Raw genomic sequence first — 26,255 nt, 5'->3', positions numbered from 1 at the left:
GAAATGAAGAAGGAGCAAACGACAGAACTGGAGACGTCGGGGAAAACCAAATGACCGGGATTATATTCTGGGTAGAAATGGAAATAGAAACAGAAAAAGAAAATACTGGCCCAAGGGGGATGAACTTTCCCAGGAGGAGCAAAAATGAAACCTTAAATAAAGAAATCTCAACAAGGTTGTCAAAGATAGGTTGTCAAAAAGAACCCTAAAAAAATCAGGATGTAATTTATTTATTTCTTAAATGTACAAGGCATATGCCATTGACTGGACCTTTGGATACAGGCATAATAAAAATTTTACATCTTTGCGTCTGATGCAAAGATTCAGAAGAGACTATAGGCCCTAAAAAGTCTAGCAAGGAGGCTGGCAAGAACATCACGTTAAGAGAGTTTCTACATGTAGACGCTCTTCTAAAAATCATGTGTTTGTAATTCCACAGTTCAAGGGAATCAGGAAATACAAATAAAATTTTAGGCATTCCAATAACAATGGCAACTAGGCAGTAAAACAAACGAGACGTTCCCCTCAAATGGTAAATTCGACAATAATCATGTGCTTCCTGGAGAAAAACACAATCAAACGTGCAAACCTACGATAATCAAAACTACAAAAAGCTTGGGGATACCAACTTTGTATGGGCATCAGATGGAAAGCCATTGAGAAGGCTGCACAGACAGAAGCCACTTGGATTCTGACAGGAATGGAAGGAAGTGTTCAATGACAAACAGTGAAGAGACATATTGAAAGAAATACCAATTCCACCAGGGATGACAGAAGATTTCTTGGTCTTCAAAAATACAGGCCAAGTTGGGGTAAAGTCATTCTGAGCACCTGGTACTCTCTACTCAATAAACTTAAGCTGGAGCCAATCAAAGTCTTTTGTGCCTTGCTTTCAAAGTAAAGCATCCTTCTACAAATTATCTAATCATTCCACTGATATTTCAACTTTCCTGTCAGCATAAGCTTTTCATATTTCTTTCTTTAAACAGAAAAGCTATGTAGATTGTTATCAGAAAAACAGAATATTTTATTTTGAAGGAGTATTTTAATGACATTTGGTATTTTATATTTTTACAGGAATTCGTATCAAGCTAACAGCAAAGAATAGTAGAGGTTCTACTTTAACAAACAGAAAACAATTATTTTAATTTTTGTACTGACATAAATTAGCTACACAAGCACTTATTCCCTTTAGTGGTTTATCAACACATATCTCCATCTCTTGCCAATTTCTTATTCTAATTAATTTATCTAAAAAAGGCTTTCAACAACCTACCGTCTTGCCGTGCCCCTAGATCTGCTAGAGGGCTGTTGATCCAAAGGTGTGTGTGAAGTAGAAAATAGATGTTCTCTCCTCTAGATACATTACTCCCCAGTGGCAATGAAACGAATGTACCATCTAGAACACGTGGGCTCAAATGTACACAAGCGTATGTGGCTGCCATTATTCATCATTTCCCCTGCATGGAAGTGAACCTTCCTTCCCGCAGTGGTGTTCATACAAAGCACTTGGGGGAGACATGGCTCACCGTCTTTCAGCATTGAGAGTGACCTTCAACTCTGTCTGTAATCAAAAGATGTCAGCCACCATTCAAGGTTACTGGGGTTCAGGATGGGGTCGTGATCTTAAGATCATGTTGACACGAAAGCATGAGGAGACTGACTGGAGATTGTGTTGCAATGGGAATGTATGCCCCCTCCAGAGCAGACAGCCAGCCACTACTCACATCTTGATTACTGCCACATCATCAGGACATTTTATGTAATATCTGTCATATTTAACTGAAGAACTATAAACACTCTGTAGGTTCAACAATCATGCCTGCGAGCTACAAGAGGCGCACCTGCAGGCAACCTCTAGTCTAAGCCAACCTAAGGTCCCTTGGTCAACCATGTGCCCACCAGGTCTGTGCTTGTTTCAGTGTTTTGGAAACATTATGAACTTCATAATATCCAATCCAATCACGGCAAAGGCGGTGGGAGAGCTGAAATTACTCAGAATAACAGGCACATAATAAGGAAGGAAAAAGAAACAAAGATAACAACAATTTGAATCCATAAGAAAATTATTCTAGTGTATGGAGTGAGCTAACATCAAGGCTATACCATCTACATGGAACTAGGAGCCTCGCCTAGACCTGCACTTGTCATTCACGTCATGTCACTCTGGACAATTAATATGTGCGTTTATAAGCACTAAGTCAGCATATAGCCTCTTTACAAATGGAACAGTTTCTCCACTCACCTCTTTCTAGCCATTATCACATGAGACTGTGACAGAGAGGTCCTAGTGGGCAGGAGCTGATCGCATTTATTGTAGCCTAATGTAGCAACTAATGCCCTTCCTGGCACTGAATCTGTACTGAACAGATGACAAATACTTTTTCAATAACAAAATGTGAGATCCCAGGCTTGAATTTGAAAATATATATCAAGATTTATCTGACTACTTGGGGGGAAAATACCAAACTCCCTGATTTAACATTCATTTTTAAAAAATTTCTTAATGTTTATTCATTTTTGAGAGAGAGAGGGAGAGGGCGGGGGGGGAGAAAGAGAGGGAGAGAGAGAGAGAGAGAAGGGGAGAGAGGGAGAGAGAGGGACAGAGAGAGAGGGAGACACAGAATCCGAAGCAGGCTCCTGACTCCAAGCTGTCAGCACAGAGCCCTATTTGGAACCTGAATCCACGACCCCTGAGATCATGATCTGAGCTCAAGTCAGACGTTTAACCAACTGACCCACCAAGGTGGCCCCCCATTTTAACATTCTTATAGAAAGATGCAAACTACAATGATCTCAAAGTATGGAATCTAATTAGAGAGCCAAATTAAAGTGATAATAATACTCTCCTCCTCTCCGCTGCTCAACGTAGTGTTAGCTGCAATGTATAAATGCATCTGTGGCTTATAAGGAAAACAAAGGAAGCAGCTCAACACAGCTGGTCTCTAAATAAAATTTCTGTTCTATTTTATATTATCCATCCTGTATTTTGTGTACACAGGGCAGCAAGCCAAAATTTTGAAGAGGACTTATCAGAGAAAGTATATCTTTGTGCGTAAAGTAGTAGTCATGTCCTAGAAATAATTTAACAATTCAAACCCTAGATTTCACACTGAAGCATTTTGCTGGTTTGTATACCAATGTGCTTTGCCTGCCTAAGACTCTAATTGGTCTCACATTTCACAAGAGTTAACAGAGCTAGAAAAATAGAAAGCTATTGGGTAGCACATATTGTGAACTGGTTCTTTCAGAACTCATAAAAACATTTTTCAAATCTGTTTTCCTCCAAGGAAGGTGACCTATAAAGTAGGATCTGGTTGGGCTGGGCATGAGTGGTCATGACAGAGAAGGAGGAGAGGGTAGATCTGATGGTGAGGCTATAGGAGTAGAGGTTCAACTACAAGAAAAACAGCATGCCAAGAGGACAATAACAGAAAACAAGGGATTAACCATGGAAGTGGGTATTGTTTAAAAATGGCTCAAGTGACCTCAAGTATTGTGGAAGGCAAACCAATCATGGTTTAGATGCAAGTGACCTGCCCACAGGGCAGTGCCCAAAATAGACTTCTGTTCACGCAAAGACACATACACCATAGGTCTCCATCCCACAGATAAAGAATTGCATGGATATGGATACATGTTTTATTTGGCATTGATCAAATGTCTACTATGTGCCAGGACCCACGTTAGGGGCTTCATTTAATGACTACTTAAATCTTGATGGTGTAGAAGTTGTTATCTTCATTTCACAGATAAGAATACTGAGGTTGGGTGGGGGGTGGGGGGTGCCTGGGTGGCTCAGTCAGTTAAGCACCCAACTTCAGCTCAGGTCATGATCTCACAATCTGTGAGTCTGAGCCCCGCATCGGGCTCTGTGCTGACAGCTCAGAGCCTGAAGCCTACTTCAGATTCTGTGTCTCCCCCTCTCTCTACCCCTCCCCTGCTCATGCTCGGTGTCTCTCTGTCTCAAAAATAAATAAAAACAGAGAGAGGCCAACATAATGAAGAAGTAGGGGAATCTGAACTTCTGATATCTCTCAAACAAAGAAGGGCTAAAGCCAAAGGGCTTTGAACTTCAAGAGGCTGGGAGGAAAGGAGACTGAGTCACTACCAGGGATACACTGGGACAATCTGACAGGCCATAGGGCTACTTCAAGGAAAAAATCAGAGCACACCTGGTGGAGGGTCCAAAACATCACTGCAAGTAGGGAAATAAAATAACCAAAGTCACCAACAAGAGAGAGCAAGTAACACTTTCCAAAAAACACCTCCTGATGGGCCAGGCCCCGGACAGTGTATCACCCTCCTTTAATATAGCAGTGATCGCAGGTGCAGAGCACACAACAAGCTTTTAAAACGCATAAGTGACAGAAAAGTAGCCTAAATGATGAAACAGAAGAATTCTCCTCAAAAGAAATTACAAGAAGAAATGACAGCTAAAGAATTGATCAAAACAGATATAAGCAATATAATGGAACAAGAATTTAGAATAATAGTCATAAGATTAATCACTGGGCTTGAAAAAAGCATAAAAGACAGCAGAGAATATGTTGCTGCAGAGATCAAGGAACTAAAAAATAGTCATGAGGAGATAAAAAATGCTATAAACGAGGTGCAAAATAAAATGGAGGTGGCCACAGTGCAGATTGAAGAGGCAGAGGGGAGAAAAGGTGAATTAGAAGATAAAATCATGGAAAAAGAGGATGCTGAGAAAAAGAGAGATAAAAAAAATCCTGGATCAAGAGGGGAGAATTAGAGAACTAAATGCTTCAATCAAATGTAACAATATCCACATCACAGGAATTCCAGAAGAAGAGAGAGAAAGGAGCTGAAGGTGTACTTGAACAAATCATAGCTGAGAACTTCCCCAATCTGGGGAAGGAAACAGACATTGGAATCCAGGAGGCACAGAGAGCTCCCTTCAGACGTAACTTGAATCGATCTTCCACACGACATATCCTAGCGAAACTGGCAAAATACAAAGATAAAAAGAGAATTCTGAAAGCAGCTAGGGATAAACAGGCCCTAACATACAAAGGTAGACACATAACGGTAGTCGCAGACCTATCTACTGAAACTGGGCAGGCCAGAAAGGAATGGCAGGAAATCTTCAACGTGATGAACAGAAAAAAATATGCAGCCAAGAATCCTTTACCCAGCAAGCCTGTCATTCAGAATAGAAGGAGAGATTAAGGTTTTCTCAAACAAAAACTGAAGGAATTCATCACCACTAAACCAGCCCTACAACAGCTCCTAAGGGGGATTCTGTGAGGAAAATGTTGCAAGGACCACAAAGTACCAGAGACATCACTACAAGCATGAAACCTACAGATAACACAATGGCTCTAAACCCATATCTTTCAATATTAACACTGAATTTAAATGGACACTAAATGCTCCCATCAAAAGACATAGGATATCAGAATGGATAAAAAAACAAGACCCATCTATTTGCTGTCTACAAGAGACCCATTTTACACCTGAGGACATCTTCAGATTGAAGGTGAGGGGATGGAGAACTATCTATCATGCTACTGGAAGTCAAAAGAAATAAATAAAAACATATAAAAATGCAAGTAAAAAAAGAATACTGAGGTTGGAAAGTTTAAATAACTCTATCACCAGTATGCACCTGTTAAGTAGAAGAGAAGGGACTCAAAAGCAAATAGTTTTTTTTTTATTATTTTTTTCCCTAAATGTTTATTTATTTTGAGAGCAGGGGAGGGAAGGGACAGAGAGAGAGGGAGAGAATCCCAAGCAGACTCAGTGCTATCAGCACAGAGCTCAATGTGGGGCTTGAACTCATGAACCATGAGATCGTGACCTGAGCTGAAATCAAGAGTTGGATGCTTAACCAACTAAGCCACTGAGGCGCCCCAAAAGCAAAGAGTTTTGACTCCAGTGAGTGAGCTCTTAAAACACTATGCTCACCTGTGGTTTATGAAATAATCATAGAAAAGAGATGTGTGGAAGAACGAGAGATACCAAGCAAATACATAAACAGACAACTTCCAAAACACAGTAAGAAGTATGTTTAATAACATTACCAAGTACATACCCACTATGCCTCTCTGTGTGGAAACAACTAAAAAAAAGGTTCTACCAAAAAAAAAAAAGTTCTACAGAAATATTTACCGTTACTATGTGTCATACACTCTGATATTTTCTGATTTTTTTTCTATTCTGTTTCATTATTTTAAAACTGCTGGCAGGATTTGCTGAAATTATTTCATGGCCCATTGCTAGGTCAGAACCCACAGTTTGAAAAACAGTGCCATAACCAACCCTAATGACCACCACGCTCACTGTTTCTGAGGTTGAAGCAGAATATTAAGTTTTTCAATTTCTCACATATAATCTCCCATTTGAGGCTTTTACCCAAGAAAGGAAAGGGAGAGAGGGTGGTTAAGAGGGAGAGACAGCAGTGGACAAAACTGTCCATCATGGGTCACAAGCTAAAAAGAGTAGTGAAATTAACATATTCCAAACAAGACTGGCTCTTTCTCAAAGACAAAGAAGCTTGCCCCTTTAAGGCAGGGGTTAAAGACCCATGGTGGAAAAGGTTCTGATGTCTCCCACATCCCTTTGAGTTGTCAGAAAGACATTGTCCAACAATGACTCACTGATGGAAGAAACACTGGTATGTGGTCTTCAGGCAAATTTTAAGATGGAAAGACAAGTCACATACCTACTACTCAGGTTACTTTCCACACAAAAAAGCGCCAGATCTCCTCTCAGCTACTTTTTTAAGACACTTGATGGTTAACACTACTTTAATTTGATGTGACTTATTAAAAAGCCTGGATGGCCTTATCTATGGAAGGACGCAAATTGTGGCTTCTAGCTGTAGAAGCAGCACATGAATTAGGAACGCTCAATACAAACAACAAAAAAAGAAAGCATGCGGGTTCATGACTGTACTAATTTGGAAATGGTCTCAGGGAAAACTTTAGTTACCATGGGGATTTGGGGGAGGGAAAGAGAAGGGGTCTCTTCAGAGAAGTGACTGATGCTATTTATTAATCTACTTGTAAGTAATGTCAAGTTAAAAGTTGCTCCAAAGAAAATCACCTTTTTTTTTTTTTAACATCAGTCTCTTAACATGCTGAAGGAACCTGTTCAAAACGCTTCAGCAGTGAAGTAACTTAGATGATAAATGTGTTCTTCAATCTGTGCACCAGTCAAGTAGCAATAAAATCAGAATAATTCATGCAAAAATTTTCATTATGTTTCTAAACATACTTATTTACATTTTAAATCACACATTAGACAATATGAAATATCTTTCATTTAGACAGGTGCAAATGAGAAAACAGATGCATTCATTAAACATAGAACAATTCGGCGAATTAAAAAAAAAATACTCAGAGAACTCTCTGGTTCAAGTACTTGAATCACCGTTAGCTTACTTGAAAAAATATGGCCATGGCTCCGATTATTCTGTTTTCAGAAATTGCGGTTTGAAAGCTGTCAAAGTCATCTGGATTATAAAAGAAAATCTGCATCTGTAAAAGAACAATTGAAATATGTATTAGGAAAAATTTCAAACCTACATGAAAGTAGACAGAATAGCACAAGGTACCCAGATTCCTCACTTCTTAAGATTTTGCCAAATGTGTCCATCTATCTGTATTTTTTCTTTGCTAAAGTGTCTGAGAGCAAACCCCACGCGTCAGATCATTTTACCCCTACATACCATACAAGCACACACCTCACATAGCTATAGTGTCTTCATGCTACCCAAAGCAAATAACACTGACACCTTCTGATTGCCTGATACTCATGTCATGGTGAAAGTTCCCTATCAGGAAGCAAAATTTTAACGAACTGAAACATCCTGAAGTAGTAAAAAAAAAAAAAAAAAAAAAAAGTACGCCTGTGAGATTCATTCCATGTACACATTAAAATTACAAATGCTTAAATGGGCACATCTTTATAAGCGATACTCTTTCAGACGAATTTGAAGGGGTCTCTCAGTGGCTTTGATAAATAGCCCAAATGGAATATTTCATCGAATCCACAAGAAACATAATGATGGTGATAATAATGCGTTACATTTTTACAGCTTGCAAAATTGTACCATACATTATTTCACTTAGGTCATTTGATAACCTCTATGAAGACAGCGCAGAAATGACTACCCTCAGTTACAGATGAAGAAACAGAGCTTCAGAAAGTTGATGTGAACCTGGCTAAGATTAAACATCAGAGGAAGAGTGTAAAATCCAAGTGCTCTCCTTTCAACCTTAAATCCTTCTCTTACATCTAGTTAGAGTTTCTTATTCAAAAAGCAGAACACAGACAAATCAACTCAAAATCCTTCTATCATCTTAATGCTTGAACAATCCTTGATATTTAATACAATTCAGAGAAGGAAAATGGACCATAGAATGTTCTTGAAAGACTACATATATGATAAAAATAACAGATTTGGGTTCCAATTCTAGCTTCTTCATTTACTTGTCTGTGAGACCTCAGACAAACAGTCTTATTTCAAAGCATCAGCTTCTTCATCTATGGAATCAAAATTTACCATTGGTAGGGGGGAGGTGGGGAACAAATGAGTCAGTGTGTAGTATATAGTAGCCCCATGCCTAGACCTCATCTCTCTGCTCAGCCAATCACTATCATCATCATCATCACCACCAATATCATCACATTTTAAAGTTAACATTCGACAGACATCTTAAAATTTCTAATAAGAATGTCATTCCACTAATTCTGGAATGATCCTACTCCTTACAGAAAATCAGACCTCCTACATCACTCATTAGCTCTCTGCTGTGACCTCTATGTTTCCTCTTTTCCAAATGACGCGATGCTATTCTCCACGATAGAGTGTGGAGATGTCCATTATGTGGGTGTGGTTACACCCAGATGCAGTTTGGAAATATGATGTTGAATGATGAATTCCCAGAGGGGAAGTGAAGTCAGAAAACTAGAAAAACTAGCTGACGTATAGGTCAAAGGTAAACAGAGCCATGTTGCCTGAATTACCTAAGATGTTAAGAATAAGGGGACATTTCTGTTCTCAAAGGTAAAATAAGGTAGCCCAATCAGGATACTTTCTTGGAAAAGTCAGGCACCGAAATGGATGAAAGAAAGATGGGTAGATTCCTTTGGAGGATTTTCTTCCTTACAGTGGATTATTTTTACACTGTGAATTCTCACCCATTCTGGTGGCCTCTTAACAAATGTGTTGCCTTTAGGTTTGGACCGTTTTAGACATCATGCGTTTGTTTACGTGGAGAAAAATCCATTCAGTGAGTTGCAGACTAAAACAGTCTAATACTAGGTGAATGGTTTCATGTGCAATGCTACTAACCCAAGAAAGAAACTTGGTACACAAGTACATTCAGAAAATACACTTCATTTTCCTTTCAAAAGTCGGGCCCTCAAATTAAGTAAGTTCACAGAAGTTTTTCTTATTCTACAGCCCATGAGCAGGGGTGGAATTGTTTAATGCATCACCTGAATAGTGTCTGATACAAAATACTTTAAGACCTCTTCAAGGGCATTTTCATTTACGACCGGGTGAGGAAATTCATTTTCAGAAAATGTCTTTGAGTCATGCCTCCACCCATCAGGATAATAAAATGTCTCATAAAGAGAACAGTAGCAGAATTCTGAAATATCAATTTTCCTTGCTATTTCTCTCAAGTTGTAGTCTCCTGAATTATGTTAACTTTGGAAACTATGTTAAATATGAGAGTAATAAGTGGATGAAGCTTTACTGAGTGAACTGGACTTTAAAATGTTGTGTTGTTCTTGTTGAGACAAATTTGGGCGGAAGCTGGAAAACTATCTCCCAGGAATATCTTTGGAAGGTGTTGGGCCAGCAGATAAATATCCTGAGTAGCCCATCGGCTTTCTGTATCTGCTCCCAAAAACCATCCCCAGAGCCTACTCCCCAGCGTGTGCTTCCTAATAAAGTGAATCTAAGGCATGCTTAGTGCGTCAGTCGTCTTGCTGAAGAATCATGGCACACATAAACTGAAGGAAAAGATCCAGAAAATCTGGCAACAGAGAGATCTCCAAACTGTTCCACACAGCCTTTACCAGCACCAATTATGTACCCTTTATCCCATTTGCATCCTTTCTGTGTGTGCGCACATAGATACACAATTTCTTTTTATGAATCACTGGGTAGTAACTGAGAGAAATATGCCCCTTTACCACTAAATACTTAAGTGTATAATTTCTAAGAATAAGGACACTCTCTTATATAAGCACAGTATAATTATTCAAATTAGCAAATTTCACACTGATACAATACTATTATCTTATTCACAGTCCATTTTGAATTTTGGCAAATGCCCAAATAAAGTCCATTATAGATCATTATTCTGGTTCTTAGTCCAGGAATCCAATTTAGGATCAAGCTTGGCATTTCGTTTTCTTGTCTCTTTCTACTGACCCCTCTAGCTCCCACTTTCATCTGGAACAGTTACTCAGTCCTTTTTTTTTTTTTTTTTTTTTAATTTGAACAGTGTGAATGAAGTGCATAGGTCAGTTGTTAGGTAGAATGAGGGGTCTGTCTCATGGTTTCTCAGGGTTAGATTCAGGTGATGCATTTGGGAAAGGGTTCCACAGTGGTAACATTGTCTTCACAGTGCATCATATCAGGAAGTGCATTGTGTGGATTCCTCCCAACATTAGGGGTGTTTAACTTGATCTTACGGTTAAGTTGATGTCTACCAGGCCTCTCCACTATAAAGGCATTAATATTCCTTCTATAATTGAAAAGTACTTTGTATGGAGCTATTTGAGATTACATATATTGTTCATCATCTAACTTTCATCCACTAATGTTAGTTTCTATTGATGATTTTCTAACTGTATTATCCATTCTATGTGCAGTAATGGGATTCTAGAGTGAGAAACAGCTTACCCTTCTCCACAGTTCATTTATTCATTCATTCATTTATTTAAATCCATATGTACTCATTTATTTTGTTTTACTCAATGGGTTATAATCCATTAGCATTATTTATTTTAACATTCAAACTGTCTCAATAGGAGGTCTTTTGCACAGTAGGAAACCCTTCAAATGGATTCCTCTGTCATTCTGCTATATCCCTGTCATTTTGTATTTGTTAGCATCTCCTTATTAGCGGTCACAGATGTTCTAGACTCAATCTTGTCTTTTCCCTGCTCCAGTCCTAAAATTGGCCATAACTTGGGTGGGTTCTGGTTCCTTTGAATAAGGAATGGTATTTAAGGACATTATATCCTAAAGTCACTATTTTCCAAATATGTTTGAGATTAGAGCATTTGGTTCTTCAAGAAAACCTACAGCTTAAGTGAGTGAGTCTATCCCAACCAGGACCTTCTTTGCAAGGGAAGGAAAGCTAGATCAACTTTGTATAAATGGATGTGCCTCCACCATGCAGAGTGCCATAGACATGTAAGTCCTCGCACCCATAGAAACAAACTATATTAAGATCAACTAAAAAGTCACTGGTAGACCATATATAGCAGCACACAATCAAGGGACCAGTTCTACAAAATCCTTCAAAATCATGCACAAGCCTCACAGACCTGGATGGATGATTCTACAAGTCTACACTGTGGAATGGCTGGGCTGGAAAAATATCCAGGCATGTCTCTGGTCAGATCAAGGTGATAGATAACATAGGGTATCACATGGCATAACCTGACATTTGGAAAAAAGAAATGCACAAAAATAAAACACCCTACCAGTGACCAGGAGGCATACGCTAAGATATAGATATAGATATAGATATAGACACTGCTTGGATGAATAGTAACATTACCAAGTAATGGGAGGGGGATGAAATGGATAGTGTGAGCATAAGGTTGACCAAGGTCAATGCTCTATTGTTGTAGGGCACAAGCAAGGAACATACAGAGTTGCCAACAAAAGGTTCACTTAACTTTCCCTTCCTCCTGCCTTGTGCCATTTTCCACCTTGTATTTAAAATGAGTCTAGTTGCAATTTGGTATAAAAACTATCTTAATGCTTGTCTTCCAACTTGAATCACTAAATCACTAGTTGTGTTAAGCTGAATGAACACAAAGCAACATAAGTGAAAACTAGAGCCTTCTATATTTTCATTAATGTTGTTATATTCTAAACATTTAGTGAGTGCTTACCGTATGCCAGGTACTACAGTATCATTCATTAATACTCACTGAGGTAAGAACCACCATGATCCTCATTTTATAGCCAAAGAAACCAAGGATTTCCAAAATTTACAAAGCTGTTAAGGAAGGAGGGAGGGGTTAGGATAGGAACCTCACCTTTCTCATCTTAGAGTTCAAGGTGTTAATTACTGTGCTTCCTTACGAAGGACAAGAATATTTGCTTACTGCCCATTATGTATAAGGCCCTATGACAGATGAAGACCCAGTCTGTGCTTAGAAAGACTGAAATATTAATAATTAGAGAAAGTTAACTCTTTCTTTTTTTTGAATGCCAAAGTTAGAGTTGTAGTTAAATGTATCACAAAACACAAAACACAAAGCCAATGAATGGCTCTTGGACAAACGAGGCATACAGTAAATAAATACTAAAGTAATGTGGTGATGGGTGGGAGGGGACATTTCTTTTAAGGTGGAATTTCTATCACCTAATATTACAGTTGCGTGCCTAAGTCAGCTCTCACATCTCCATGATAATGGAGGCAAGAGGCAATGATCCCAAAATTCTGGGAGTAGAAAAATCCAGCAGAAACTTCTTCGGTGATTCACAAAGCTCCACATTTTAATTTCAAACAACTTGTATCTCTTCAGCATGCACCTCACCCCCGTACCAACAATGCCCAAGAAAAAACACTGTGATAAATTAAGTAAGGAAAGAGCACACAGTTCAGACGAAAGGCAACCTACTGAAAGATTCACTAGACATTTCCAGATACTGCTGGGCATCGTTTAGAGAGTGGAAGAACACACAGGAACTGCTAAAGATGAAACGTAAACGGGAGGAGATAAAGATGGTAATGAGAAAGGCAGCAGCGCAATTAAAAACCACACAGGAGGTATCACACAACCCAAGAGGAGAAATGGGAGTTTTCTGATCACGCTTGGCACCAATCTGGAATAAGCCAGCTGAGAACATGGTCGTGGACCAGAAACACTTGCTCAAGTATAAAAATGTACAGTAAAAGCAAAGTATAATTCCAAGCCCAGTTAATGATCTGCTGGTTCCACTTGTTGGATCGCTCGGATGGGATGATACCGGAATTGAAGTCTGGGCATAATAGGTTCTTAATCCAACTTGACTTTTGGATTGCGCTGACCCATAACTGCGCTTAAGCAGGATGATACACACTCAACAATGCACCTGCTAGGTCTTTAATTCTGCCATTGCCATCACATAGGAAGACCGATGCAGGCAGGAAGTACATCTGCTGAGTCAGAGCTGTGTCTTTAAGAGTGCTTTTCATCATCAACAGTGTTATTTTGGCGTGAATAACATGAGTGAGGGCTGAGAGTGGCTAGAAGCAAGGACAGAGTAATGATAAAGCCAAAAAGACTAAAATGAGGTTCTTCCTATCTATAGGAATAAGTAACTAAATGAACAGCAAGGAGGGGTCAGAATTAGCTAAGAGAATGAACGGATCTAAACCACTGGAGAAAATGCTCAGGAAAGTGCAAATATACACCAAAATCAACTGTGAAATGCTAAGTGGCTCCAGGTATGGGTCTACTAAACACAGATTATACTACTTTCTTTTTAATCGACAAGAAATTCAAAGTCTTTGTGCCCAAGTAACTAGTCTGAAATTTTGATACCCCAACAAAACTTAGTCATTTAAATTATGGAAAGCATGATAAATACACACTATATATTATACAAAGATACATGACAAATACTCTGAATTCAGAACCAATATATGGGTATTTTGCTTTGCATTAATGAAATTTTTATCCCTAGTGGCTTTTTGGTTTTTTTTAAGTTTACTTACTTAGTTTGAGAGAGAGAGACAGAGAGAGACACAGAGAGAGAGAGAGAGAGAGAGAGAAAGCAAGAGTGAGCTGAGGATGGGCAGAGAGAGAGGGAGAGAGAGAATCCTAACCAGGCTCCTTGCTCCGTGCCGAGCCAATCTGGGGCTCGATTACACAACCATGAGATCACGACCTGAGTTGAAATCAAGACCTGGAGGCTCAACTGACTGAGCCACCCAGCCACCCCATAAATGTGATTAATTATTTAAATCAGTAGACTTTGAGTAAAGCTGATTACCCTCCGTAATGTGGTGGGCCTCATCCAATCAGGTGAAAGTGTGAGGTGTTCCTAACAGGAAGGAATTCTGCCTCCAGATTTTGACACAGAAATTCTGCCTAACTGCCCAGCCTTTGGACTCGAGACTACAATGTCAACTCTTGTTAGAATTTCCAGTCTGCTCTGCAAATTTTTTTTTAAATACTTTTAATTCCTTGTCAAGTAATTCATGCATCCTCATTTCTTTTTTTATATACATTTTTATTTATTTATTTATTTATTTATTTATTTTTTTTTTTTTTTTCAACGTTTATTTATTTTTGGGACAGAGAGAGACAGAGCATGAACGGGGGAGGGGCAGAGAGAGAGGGAGACACAGAATCGGAAACAGGCTCCAGGCTCTGAGCCATCAGCCCAGAGCCTGACGCGGGGCTCGAACTCCCGGACCGCGAGATCGTGACCTGGCTGAAGTCGGACGCTTAACCGACTGCGCCACCCAGGCGCCCCGATATATACATTTTTTTTGAAAGTTTATTTATTTTAGAGAGAAAGAGAGAGAGTACAAGCAGGGGAGTGGCAGAGAGAGAGGGGAGAGAGACAGAATCCCAAGCAGGCTCCGCACTGTCAGCACAGACTCCTATGTGGGGCTCAATCCCATGAACCCTGAGATCATGACCTAAGCTGAAATCAAGAGTCAGATGCTTAACTGACTGAGCCACCCCTGCTCTACAAATTTCAGACTTGCCTGCCCCCAAAATTGAATGAGAAATACACCCCCAAAGGTCAGGACTGACTTTAAGCACCTATGTAGGATACGTGTATATGTGACTATGTATCACATTCTAAAACCATTCTGCAAGCCAGTTATTTTTTGAGCTTACTTGAGCTCTGAGTTCTATCATCTTCATTCAGTTCCTTCAAACAGGCTGGAGAATGTAGCACCTGTTACAATCCAGTTCACACTCCTGTGGCTTATAGCAAAGACAACATGACTGGGGGACATAAATGGAGATCCAAGAGCTTGGGCTGTAGAGTCAGACCTGATTTGTATATTGAAGACACTTGGGAGCTCCAAGACTCAGTGTCCCCTTCTGTCCAACAGGGGTATTACTTCCCTCGTCACATCATGAAGCACATGCTTTGGTAAAGTAAGAACAGATGAGCAGCTCTCCCTTTTAATTTTATGTATCTTTATTTCTTTATGACCAGAAATAACAGAAGGGATAGATGAACTAAGGTGAAGATAAATTGTTTCCAAAGACCAGCCAACATCCCAATGAGTCTTTGCCACAAAGTGTAACAAAGAAACAGCCAGCTTTCACCGGCAGATTATTTTTAGAAGAAAGGTGTTCCAAAGAAATAGTAGGTATTCAGCACCTTTGCAGGCAAGGTAGCATTTAAATAAACGTTCTAAAACATTTGCTTTATACAATATCATTAATCACAGAGTACACTAATCCTTAATTATTTCCTTTGTTTTCTTATTTTCCCTGCAACATGGTATTATCTTCAACTACTGTACAGCAGGAATCCACATTTTGGGGGCAGAAGAATCCAAAGAGCACACGAGGGCTGTGACTCACATACAATGAGGTGTGGGGATGGTTTCAGGGACCTCTTCCAAAAGTCTCTGTGTGTTACCTGTTTGAGCCATTCTAAGTATTTATCAGCTGATTTTTAGAATTTCTGGTTCAATGCTGCATCTGATTAGTCACGTAAATATTTCATCTTTGCATTTTTCCCTCAGTAAGGACGCATTCAGGCTCTTTCTTGCTTATAGTAGTAAATTCAGTTTTTCAGGGATTTGCTACACATGATTCATGAATTATTTCTTACCGTTTGGTGTCAGTTTGGGCACAAATGAGGCAGGTTCAACATCTACCTATATGTTGGCCAGCTACCCTTTTCATGTACTCAGGAAGGGGAATGGGGAGCTACAGCTCTCCCAATGAATTAGCTGTGTGACCCAGTGGAAATCCGCCGCCTTCTCTGAGCCTTAACATCCCCGTGAGTAAATGGAGGGTAAGAAACACGCCAGTGGGGTACAGTGAGCAGTAAACAAAGTAAGTCAAGCACCACCCAAGTTCTGGCATATTGCGGACTCCCAACTGATGCACATATCTTTAATAGTTAGTTAACAGGAAAAAAAAAAATGGAAATAAGTTAGTGAAAGGATTATTTGCAATCACCCCAAACCGGAAACCAAATACTGATCATTAATGGAATCGATAAACAAATTATGACAGTCACACCGTGGCATAGGCACAACTATTGGTAACAATATAGACAAATCTCACAAACAGTGCTGAGCCAAATAAGGGAGATAACAAAACAATTTTTTCAAAGCATTAAAAGTTTTAAAAAGGGTAAATGGTGTGATTCCATTAAAATGAAGTACAAAACCAGGAAAAACTCATGCAGTTAGAAGCCAACACAGTGGTTACCCACTGGGGGGCAGTAAGCGGAAAAGGGATTCTGGGGGTGCTAATCAGTCTCTTTCTTCATCTGAGGTCTGGTTGCAAGAGTACAAAAATGCATTCAGCTGTATTGTTTGTTCACTTTCCTCTTTGTATATGATTTTTCAATAATACATAAAACTCATGACCTGCTGCTTTTGAAACTAGAATAAACAAGAGTATAATGCCACCTAATCATATGAGCAGGAAAGAGTTTGCATCCCTCTGTGGGACCCATTCTCTTCCATGGGGGCCACTCTAAACCTGAGGGTAAGGATAGAGAGAACTCACCTGCTTGACAGAGCAAGTCGAGGTGACAGTCCCTGAGCATGTAGAACCTCGCCAGCCTAGACTAAGCGTCCCCTCTTCCCCACCCATTCCCTCAAGACAGACATGGCAGACGAAGCCAAGGTAGCATGTCCAGGGAAACATTCCCCAAGGGTGGCTTAAATGGAGCCGATCCTTAGCCTGCTTTACATGAATTAATGCCTTTTATCCTCACCATTACTTTTTGACAGGGGTACTATTTATATCCCCATTTTATAGAAAAGGAAGTTAAAGCTGTGATACTAGGTCTTGTCTAAGTGGTAAGAAGGCTGGGATTCAAACCCGGGCATTGGACCCAGAACCCACACGTTTAAAATCCTCTCCATAGAACATCTGGATCAGAATTCCCACCAGCAATGAGAAGCCCCTGTTAGTTATCTCCAGGATTCAGCACAACGTTTCCAGAGTACTGGTCCTCTCAACCATGGGTGACTTCAGACTCTAGGGGACATTGGCCATGTCTAAAGTCATGTTTGGTTGTCAGTTCTGGAAGGGGTGCTACAGGCATTTAGTGGGTAGAGGCCAGGGATGCTGCTGGACACCCTACAATGCATAGGAAAGCCCCCCAAATGCAAAGAATTATCCTGCACAAAATGTCAGTAGTGCTGAGGTGTAGAAACCTTGTCTGTACCCACTGTGGTGGGAAACCTGGCCCATGGATGTGGTAAAGCATTCTGTCTTTCCTTCCCTTTTCCCACTGCGACCGATCTCTAAAGGGAGACAAACATGTCTGCTGTAATGGGACTCAAAGACTAGGAGAGCAGTTTCACCCCTACACGTAAACCAGTAAGTTCAAGACCACTTTCACCTGCTCTTGGAGTTATGGTAATAACTTTTCTTTTCAATTAAAACAACCGTTCCTTGCCTGCGTAACTACGTTACACATAAGGTTGGGTTCTAAAATGCAATGGAGCTTAACACCTTGGACACAGTGGCGGGGGAGGGGATCCCTAGGTGCATCTGGAACTCATTTGTATTTCAAAAACACGAAAATAACCACCGCACTGTTTGTGCTCTTTGTAATATGAAACTTTTTAGAAATTGCTTTGTACTTGGTAGTAACAGCCACATGATTCACCATGAAATGAAGTCTGGAAAATCATTCTGGATAAATGGACCTATAAATTCAATAGAATTTCCATGACAACATAGACTGCAACACTCAACCACAAATAAAAGGTTATAAATCATTCAAAACCAACTAGGAATCAGCAATACCGCTCTCGCTTTGAAATACAAGAAACCTGAAATATAGTTTATTTGTTACTTACTCACCCAAAGTTCCCATTACAGTTCTTCCCTCACTTCTGATATTGCATTTTCTACCCCATAATAGGTGTTGCAAAAATGATGATGCCAAGAATTTCCAATTAAGCTAAACAAAATTAACACGGGTTTAGAGTTGGTGGTATTCCTCCCTTTCTCCCAGCCAGAACCTTGCAACAAGGCTCGTGCACAAAGACAAGTTACGCAGTTTTATCCAGAAAACTCCAATTCGCCCAACAGAGCTAATGTCGCCAAATCTGAGTACCTGCAAGAAAAAGGTTTATGAAAAACATTTCTGAGAACACACACGCAAGGCATGCTGGATGCTTCCCAAAAGCTTTTGCGTTCTATAAATCAAAATCAAATCCGCTAATGTCATTGGGACAATCCCCACATTGAAGGTTTTTTTGAGATTGGCTGGGTCAACCCAACTGGAATACTGATTTTATGAAAGAGGTCTTTGCTTCTCTAGTCAACTTTAATTCTGTTGGAGGTTCCCTTCGAATGAACCCTTTTGGATACAGTAGGCTGGGACCACACCCAGTGAGTGGTGCTGACCCCAGGACCAAGCACATAGTAGGTGCCCATGCAGTGATTGTGGAATGAATGAATGGATGTTATTTCTGATATTGGAGGAAATGTACTGCACCTGCTCCATTCACAGCCTTTCTCATTATTGGGTCTCCCTAACAGCCAACACCTTTGGGAAGATTAGTAGTAGAGTATGGAAACCACATTTACGGAGCCATGGCTTTGGCTTCCAGAAGGGCTGCACGCTCCCGAAATACCGCCAGAAGATGTACATGTGTGCACTGGACAGCGTCTTTCATTTTCCATCAGATGAACTCTTATGGTTCCATCTACTACCATGTGCCGATACCTCTTCAAGATACATTTTCAGCCCTGATCTCACGTGGCCTATGGCTTTTGTCAACATCTTCAAGGGCTCTGCAAGCCAGAAAGGTTAAGATCAGAGCTACAAGGAAAAAAAAAAAAAGGAACATGCCTCTGTAAGCACAAAATCCTTTCCTAAGACAGATACCCTAGAAACGGTTCAAACCATCCTCTGAAAATTGCACACACCTTTTAAATTGTAGTCAGCAATGTTCGAGATACCACTCTTCCTACATCATTGCTAAACGGGGGAGTTATGATTCCTTCTTATGTTTTATACATTGGATGGACACATGTGTTCTCATCTTTAGTTTTTCCAATAACCAATAAGAATGAAGATCTCTACTCAGATTTTTCTCTAATGATTTTCCTTTTTATAATTTAGGAAGGCTCTTTAATTAAGAAAATTATGACCTGGCCACAAGTGTTATAAATACAAATGCATTTGCCCCACTATTGTTGGCATCGGGGAAAAAATGAGAATGCATAATAAACAGGAGAAGTGGTAAAATCAGCCATGGAGGGGAGAACACAAGTTGACCAATAGGCACTGACATTGAAAGTTCTCGAAGATATTTTGCTGATGGAAAAAAGCCAAGATGCAAAATAAATGCACATTTAACTTAAAAAATGCTGTAAGTCAAAATACTTTATTTGTTGCGAATGTATCTGCACAGATGTACAGAACTAAGGAAAGGGGGAGCAAAGGGTCTGGAGAATAACACAAACTATTAACAGTGGTTTTCCCTGGGGAGGGGCTTCAGATTGGTTTGGGCCCGAGATAGGTGGTTTGGTTTAATGCAACTGTTGAAAATACTTGGTGGCTCTAACTAATAGCACATCTAGAGGGAAAAGAATCTCCTTTAAAATGACAGAGAGAGAGAGAGAGAGAGAGAGAGAGAGAGAGAGAGAGAAGGAGAGAGAAGAAAAGTCGGAAAAGAAAGGAACAGGGCCCAAATCCCCACCACTGCTGCAGAGCAAGAAACTGAAGCTACTGGAGCCATTAGGGAACCCAACTCAGAAAACCAGCCTTATCAGCAAAGTGCTCCAAAAGAATGAATCCCTCAGCCCCTAGTGACAGACAGCACGCCATCACACAGGCTGTGATCCTGCTTTATTCCTGGTATCCCTTGGACACAATTCACTCCTCATTTATTTCTGCCTGCAATGAAACACACAACTATTCAAGCTAACACTCCAAACAGGGAGGTGGGGGGGGGTGTGAAAGAAAGAAAAGTCTGAGCTCCTCTTTCTGATCTACACACTATTCAACTGAGCCACTCTGCTGAAAGGTATATTTATGTGGACGAATAGTTTTCCACCTACTTAGCCATAAAATTACAGCGTGCACACTTAGTAAACACCAAGTACTAATTCTCTCCGACCAGAGAGACACCAGCAAATTAGAGAGAAAAACAGAGTTGCCCAAAGCCAGGCAAAGTTTTGCTGATGTACTTACTGGGTACAACCCTGAAGGGATGATGTGGGGAGAGGCTTTTAGGAAATGGTTGTCAGTCTCAGTGGTGAGAAGGACAGAGCTCTGCCACCAACATCACTGTGAGTATAGACCCCATCTTGGCTGAGTGAGATCCTCCTTTCCGTGAATTGCCCAGAGTACGATTTTGGATGAGGGTGGAAAGAATATTACTGTTAACACCTGTATATCGGCACCTAGATCCTACCATTAACATTTTAATACACTTGCTTCATCAAGCCAACAGTCCATTCATCTACCCATCCATTTAATCAGGTGCTGAGTTTTCAAGGAAAACACCCATTGTAATTCTCCAACAGTCAGCCATTGTCAAACTAGTAACCTCAACAGCAAGAGGAAGCCAAGAAATATACTCCAAGCTTTAGGACCTAGCCAGAGAATGCCTTGCTGGCTTACAAGGGGGTTAATAATGCTATTAATGAGAACATTGTGAGATGCTGATAGCTACGTGTCAGCAGGGAAATGTTAATAATTGGGAATAAAGACAGAGTTTAAGGGATGGGATGAAAACAACAAAATATCAAAACAATGGCTTTATGAAGTCAAGAATCTACAGGAGCGTGTCAGCCAATAATCACGTTATTCAGTGGCTTCATGCATGCCCCTGATTAGCTAATACCAAAACACATCCAGAAAGACTATACATTAAATGTAATTGTGCTCAAACACTTGTTTGTGTTACTTGTCTTGAACCTGCTAACATGTGACGGAACAGTGAATACATTCATTCAGATGTTTACCTGGGAAACCTGGTTCATTATCTCCAGAGCCATCCTCACAAAAACCCTAGCCCAAAATCTTAATGAAGAAGGTGTTCTAAATCAAAAGGAGCTTACGTGGCCTCCTTGTCTGAGATTTGAGCAGTGTCACAGATGTTACAAGGGTGATTCATGGCATTCCAGAAGCATTATTTACGATATCAAAATACTGTAGACAAGTTCACTGTCAATCAGTAGGAGAATGACTAAATAAATCACAGTACATCTGCACTGTGGAATATTACACAGCTATTAAAATGAATGATGTTGATTCTGTATCTGATACGCAAGGACGCCCATGATATATCATGGAGTTAAACAGGCAAGTTACGGTACACCGACTGTCTCATTTTTCAAGTAGCGGAAAAAATACCGAAGCACGCACAGGGAGGGGAAAAAACTGGAAGAGTCTACAAGAAATTTAACTGTGGTTCCCTCTGAGAATTAAAAATGTAGGTAGGGACAAAACAGCAGCTTCCATTTTCACTCCCTACTACGGTTCAGTACTTTTTAGAGATTTGTCGATGAGAAGAACTTCTTCCGTAGATAGTTGAAAGAATAAGTGAAAGACAACAACCACAAAGAGAGACTAAAATGGACACCAAAGAGCATGTGGAAGACAAGACTTATCAAACCTTATGAAACCGTGACAGTGTCCCACCTAAGGGCACTCGTAGGCAATCCAGATGAAGTTTTAGATTGAGCACATCCATGCAAACCTTCCAGCCCTCCAGAAGCCCTATGTGTTCCCACAGGGTCACCACCATCAACCAAGAATAACCGTCTCCTGACTTTCAACAGCAGAGATTCATTTTCCTCAATTTCCTTTTAAGGTCATTCTACGCATGAGATTCCATGCTTTTGAGGTCATCATCTCCTATCAGGCCTCCATCCATATTTTCACAAGGTTGACAACGATAAGACCAGTGAGCTTGAGGCGCCTGGGTGGCTCAGTCGGTTGAATGTCCGACTTGGGCTCAGTTCAGGATCTCACAGTTTGGGAGTTTGAGCCCCACGTCGGACTCTGTGCCTCAGAGCCTGGAGCCTGCTTCGGATTCGTGTGTCTCCCCCTCTCTCTGCCCATTCCCCGCTCATGTTCTGTCTCTCTCTGTCTCTCAAAAATGAATAAACATTAAAAACAACGTTTTTTATGAGATCAGTGAGCTCTTGTTTTATGGATGCTGGGAGTTAGACAGGGGGCTGGGGTGGTAGCAGGGTCTTCAGAGGCAACTTGTGGAGCTATTTTCAAGGTGATTGCCAAGAGGTAGACGGAATGAGGTTGGAGGAACAAGAATTTGAGAACCTCCCACTCTAAAAGTCATAATCTACATTTTTGTAAGCTCCACGTATGAAAAAGCCACGAGGCCATGTGCTTTCCAAAGCTAAGGGAATTTTATCTTTGCGGCACTTCTGTGAGGGAGGTGCTGCTCTTACCCCATCTTAAAGGCTGGGAACGGGAAGGTTAGAAAAGTGTGAGAACAGCCAGCAAGCAGTCAGGGACCCAGACTTGGTCCTCCTCAACAGATCAGACACCTGGAGACAAGGCATACCTCACTGGGCCAGTCAGATGCCACCATAATGCCGTTCAGAGCAGGAAAGAGCCCTTGTCTTGAGATCACATCTCCACTTCAGGAGGTTCTAATACTGGGACTCTGTTCTCTTTCTTTAGGGACCCTCAGTGTAGTTTGTCTCAGTAACAGTTTTGGCTGGAATTCAAATTCTCTCCCATCTGCTAGATGCTGTTAGTGACTCTGAATTCAGCCTGGTCCTTGCCCCCTACTAAGGTCACCTTCACCAACAGTACCTGGGCATGTGCACATGCCCAGACACACTGCCCAAAGACCCAGCACACAAACTTCCCAGAGCCATAAATGGAGGACGAGAACATGGACCAGCAGAATCTACAGGAGATATTATCCGGATGCTAACAAAATGTGCGAGAGGGGGCGGGCTTCAAAATAAAAGATGAGACACATTTAAACTGAACGTTCAAATGTCATCATGCTGTCAAGCTCCTCCCAACCATAAGGCAACTTATGCTCATGTCCGAAGTTACTAAGCAGAGGTTAGGAATGGAGTCTTTCTAGACAGGGCACAGCAAAGATACATAGCTTATGTGAAGAACTATGGCCAGGTAAACCCAATTTTCCATGTTGCTTCCTGAACTGCACGGAGAAAGGCTGGATCAGTGAAGATTGCAATGCTGGGAGAAACACATCTGCACATGCATTGTTGGGTTTTCAAAGGGGTCACGGGTGGGGTTATATTTTTATTCAGAGTATTGTATTCCATCTTAATATAGCCCCATGTTCTGGTCTAAAGGTTGGAGTTTTGGGCTTTATTATTTCTTGAAACGCCTACACCTCAAGTATTTTTAACATGCTGGCTCAATAATACCTTCCCACGGATCCCTCCATGTGATTGTCTATTTGTGCCTCACGGAGATACCCAGGTTTTTGTTCCTAGTCTGGGAGCACAGGGTGGTGTAGAACATATAGCTCTCTGAGTTTTCTGAGTCTTAAGCAGCACATTAGCAACCCTCAGAAGTTCTCAGGCATTACCTTCTGGTAATGCTAACCGCATAGCAGATGGATTTTTTTTCGTTTTTCAAAAGCATCCTACTGGGCTTTGCAGGCCACCAACACGGTGGCTCTGGGAGCCATAAACCTGTCTGGGTACCGCTTTGGCAGAGCTATCTTTGTTAGTTGGTATTCCTTTCAAGAGAGCTCAGAGTTCATTTTCCAGTTTTTTGAGTTGTTACGAGGGTCCACAACCATGTTAATGGTTGGGGCCAAGAGAAAATGCTCTGGTGATGTGGGTCATGATAACTCCCTAGGGTATATCACCCAACACACTTGGGAAATGGTGATCTGTCAGTATCCAGCAAAGTGACCACAAAGAAGCATTTCTCTGAAAAGGAGAGCAATACTCCTCTTCTTGAGCAGTAGAAAACAGTGCAAACCAGAGGCTGAAGGATATGGGCAGGCCTTAAGTCAGAATATCCTGACAATCTGCTCCAGTGTCCAGTCCAGAATGACTATGGCTTCTCACCACAAAGACGAAGACTTCACAAATGTCCTCTAGGTGTAACCAGCGTAAACCACCCACTTTCCCTAAGACAGAAGGCCCATTAAAACCCTGATCTCAATCGCAAGTATCTCCCAAAATAGCAAGTAAACACACTAACTTCCGGTCTGCCATTAGAGTCATTTGCTTTTTTCTGGAAATGCGGATAACCCCTTCTTGTTCAGATAAAACAGATTTCTTTTTATCTCAAATTTATTTCAAAACTACTATTATTTATTTATTTATTTATTTATTTATTTATTTATTTATTTTTATTTATTTTTAATGATTGCAGGAAGAGAATTTAGCGATCTATCGCTTAAAACCACCATCTTGCTTTGAAAAAAAATATCAAACCATTCAGAGAGCACACAATGTGCTTTGGATCTCCTGTCTTCCTTCTCCTGCCCACAGAGGCCACAGAGCTTCAAATAAGTTCAGCAAAAATGTCTTGCCTTCCTCCCTCTCTCCACTGGCAACCACGTAAATAAACATTAAGTCTAGGTAAAGCAAAGCAAGTGCCAGGCCACATGCTATTTCCTCCCGTCCTAAACCAGTGATTCTTAAACGGAGGTGATGCTGCTCCCCAGGAAACATTTGGTGATGTCTGCAGACATTGTTAGTGGTCACAACTGTGGCAGGGGTGCTATTGGCATACAGGTGGAGGCTTAGGATGCTAGTAAACACCTTCCGATGCATGTGACACAATAGAGAATTATCCAGCCCAAAATGTCAGTGCCAAGGTTGAGATGCTCTGTTCCATTTAGGCTAACAGGCTAAGTGACTCATTTGTCCTTTGCACACAGAATACAGCACATAACGTATACTGAGTAGAGATCAAAACCCTCCAAGTCCATGACCACTGGACAAACACTTCTTACCAGGACACATTCCCAGGTCAATCGTGTCTGGATAAGATGTTAATATCATGATGTTTGCTAGCTGACTGCTGAATTCAGAAGTGCATGATCTACTTGGGTATGAATGCATTTCCCAAATGTATGCTAGAGCCTTCGGCTATGGAGCCACATGGACTTGAATTTGAATTCTATGTTTATTGCTTTCTAGCTGTGTGAGCTTAAACAATGGTATGGTTTGAATTGTGTCTCCCAAAAAAAGATGCTGAGGTCCTAACCAGCGGTACCTGTGAAATATGAACTCATTTGGAAACTGGGTCTTTGCAAATGATGATGTTAGGATGAGGTCATTAGGAAGGGCTCTAACCAATATGGCTATGTCTATAAAAAAAAAGGAGAAATTTGGGCACAAAGACACACACAGTGAGAATGTTGTATGAAGATGACAGCAGTTATGTGTCTACAAGCCAAAGAATGCCAGATTGACACCAAAGCACCAGAAGCAGAGAGAGCAGCACTAAACAGATTTCTTCTTCACAGCTGTCAGAAGAATCCAACATGGCCAACATCTTGATCTGGACCTCCATGAGGTCCTGAAATTTTTTGTTGTTTTAAGCTCTCTCATTTATGCTACCTTGTTAGGGCAGCTCTACAAAACTGGTAAGGGAACTCCACAAGTGTCTCAGTGTCTGTGAAGTGGGACCAAACAGAGTAGCATCTGGTTCTTCTTAAAAAAAATTTTTTTTAATGTTTATTTATACTTGAGAGAGAGACAGCGTGTGAATGCGGAAGGGACAAAGAGAGTGGGAGACACAGAATGTCAAGCAGCGTCCAGGCTCCGAGCTGTCAGCACAGAGACCGACGTGGGGCTTCAACCCATGGACCCTGAGATCATGACCTGAGCCAAAGTCGGACACTTGACTGACTGAGCCACCCAGGAGCCCCGAG

At 40.8% G+C, this 26,255-nt stretch overlaps 1 protein-coding gene across 2 annotated transcripts in view; it reads right to left on the bottom strand.

Moving 5' to 3' along the window:
* Window positions 1-26,255, bottom strand: part of PTPRG (protein tyrosine phosphatase receptor type G) — a 713,510-nt gene that overhangs the window by 210,453 nt on the left and 476,802 nt on the right. For both annotated transcript variants that reach the window (XM_030307145.1, XM_030307144.2), the window contains exon 5: window positions 7,410-7,505. In XM_030307145.1, coding sequence (XP_030163005.1) covers window positions 7,410-7,505 — 96 coding nt within the window. The remainder of the gene's footprint in view (window positions 1-7,409; window positions 7,506-26,255) is intronic.

This window comes from Lynx canadensis, chromosome A2 (assembly GCF_007474595.2).
Source record: "Lynx canadensis isolate LIC74 chromosome A2, mLynCan4.pri.v2, whole genome shotgun sequence".
Taxonomy (NCBI): Eukaryota; Metazoa; Chordata; class Mammalia; order Carnivora; family Felidae; genus Lynx; species Lynx canadensis.
The sequence above is the reverse complement of the archived record's forward strand: the minus strand, read 5'-3'. Positions and strand labels throughout refer to the sequence as shown.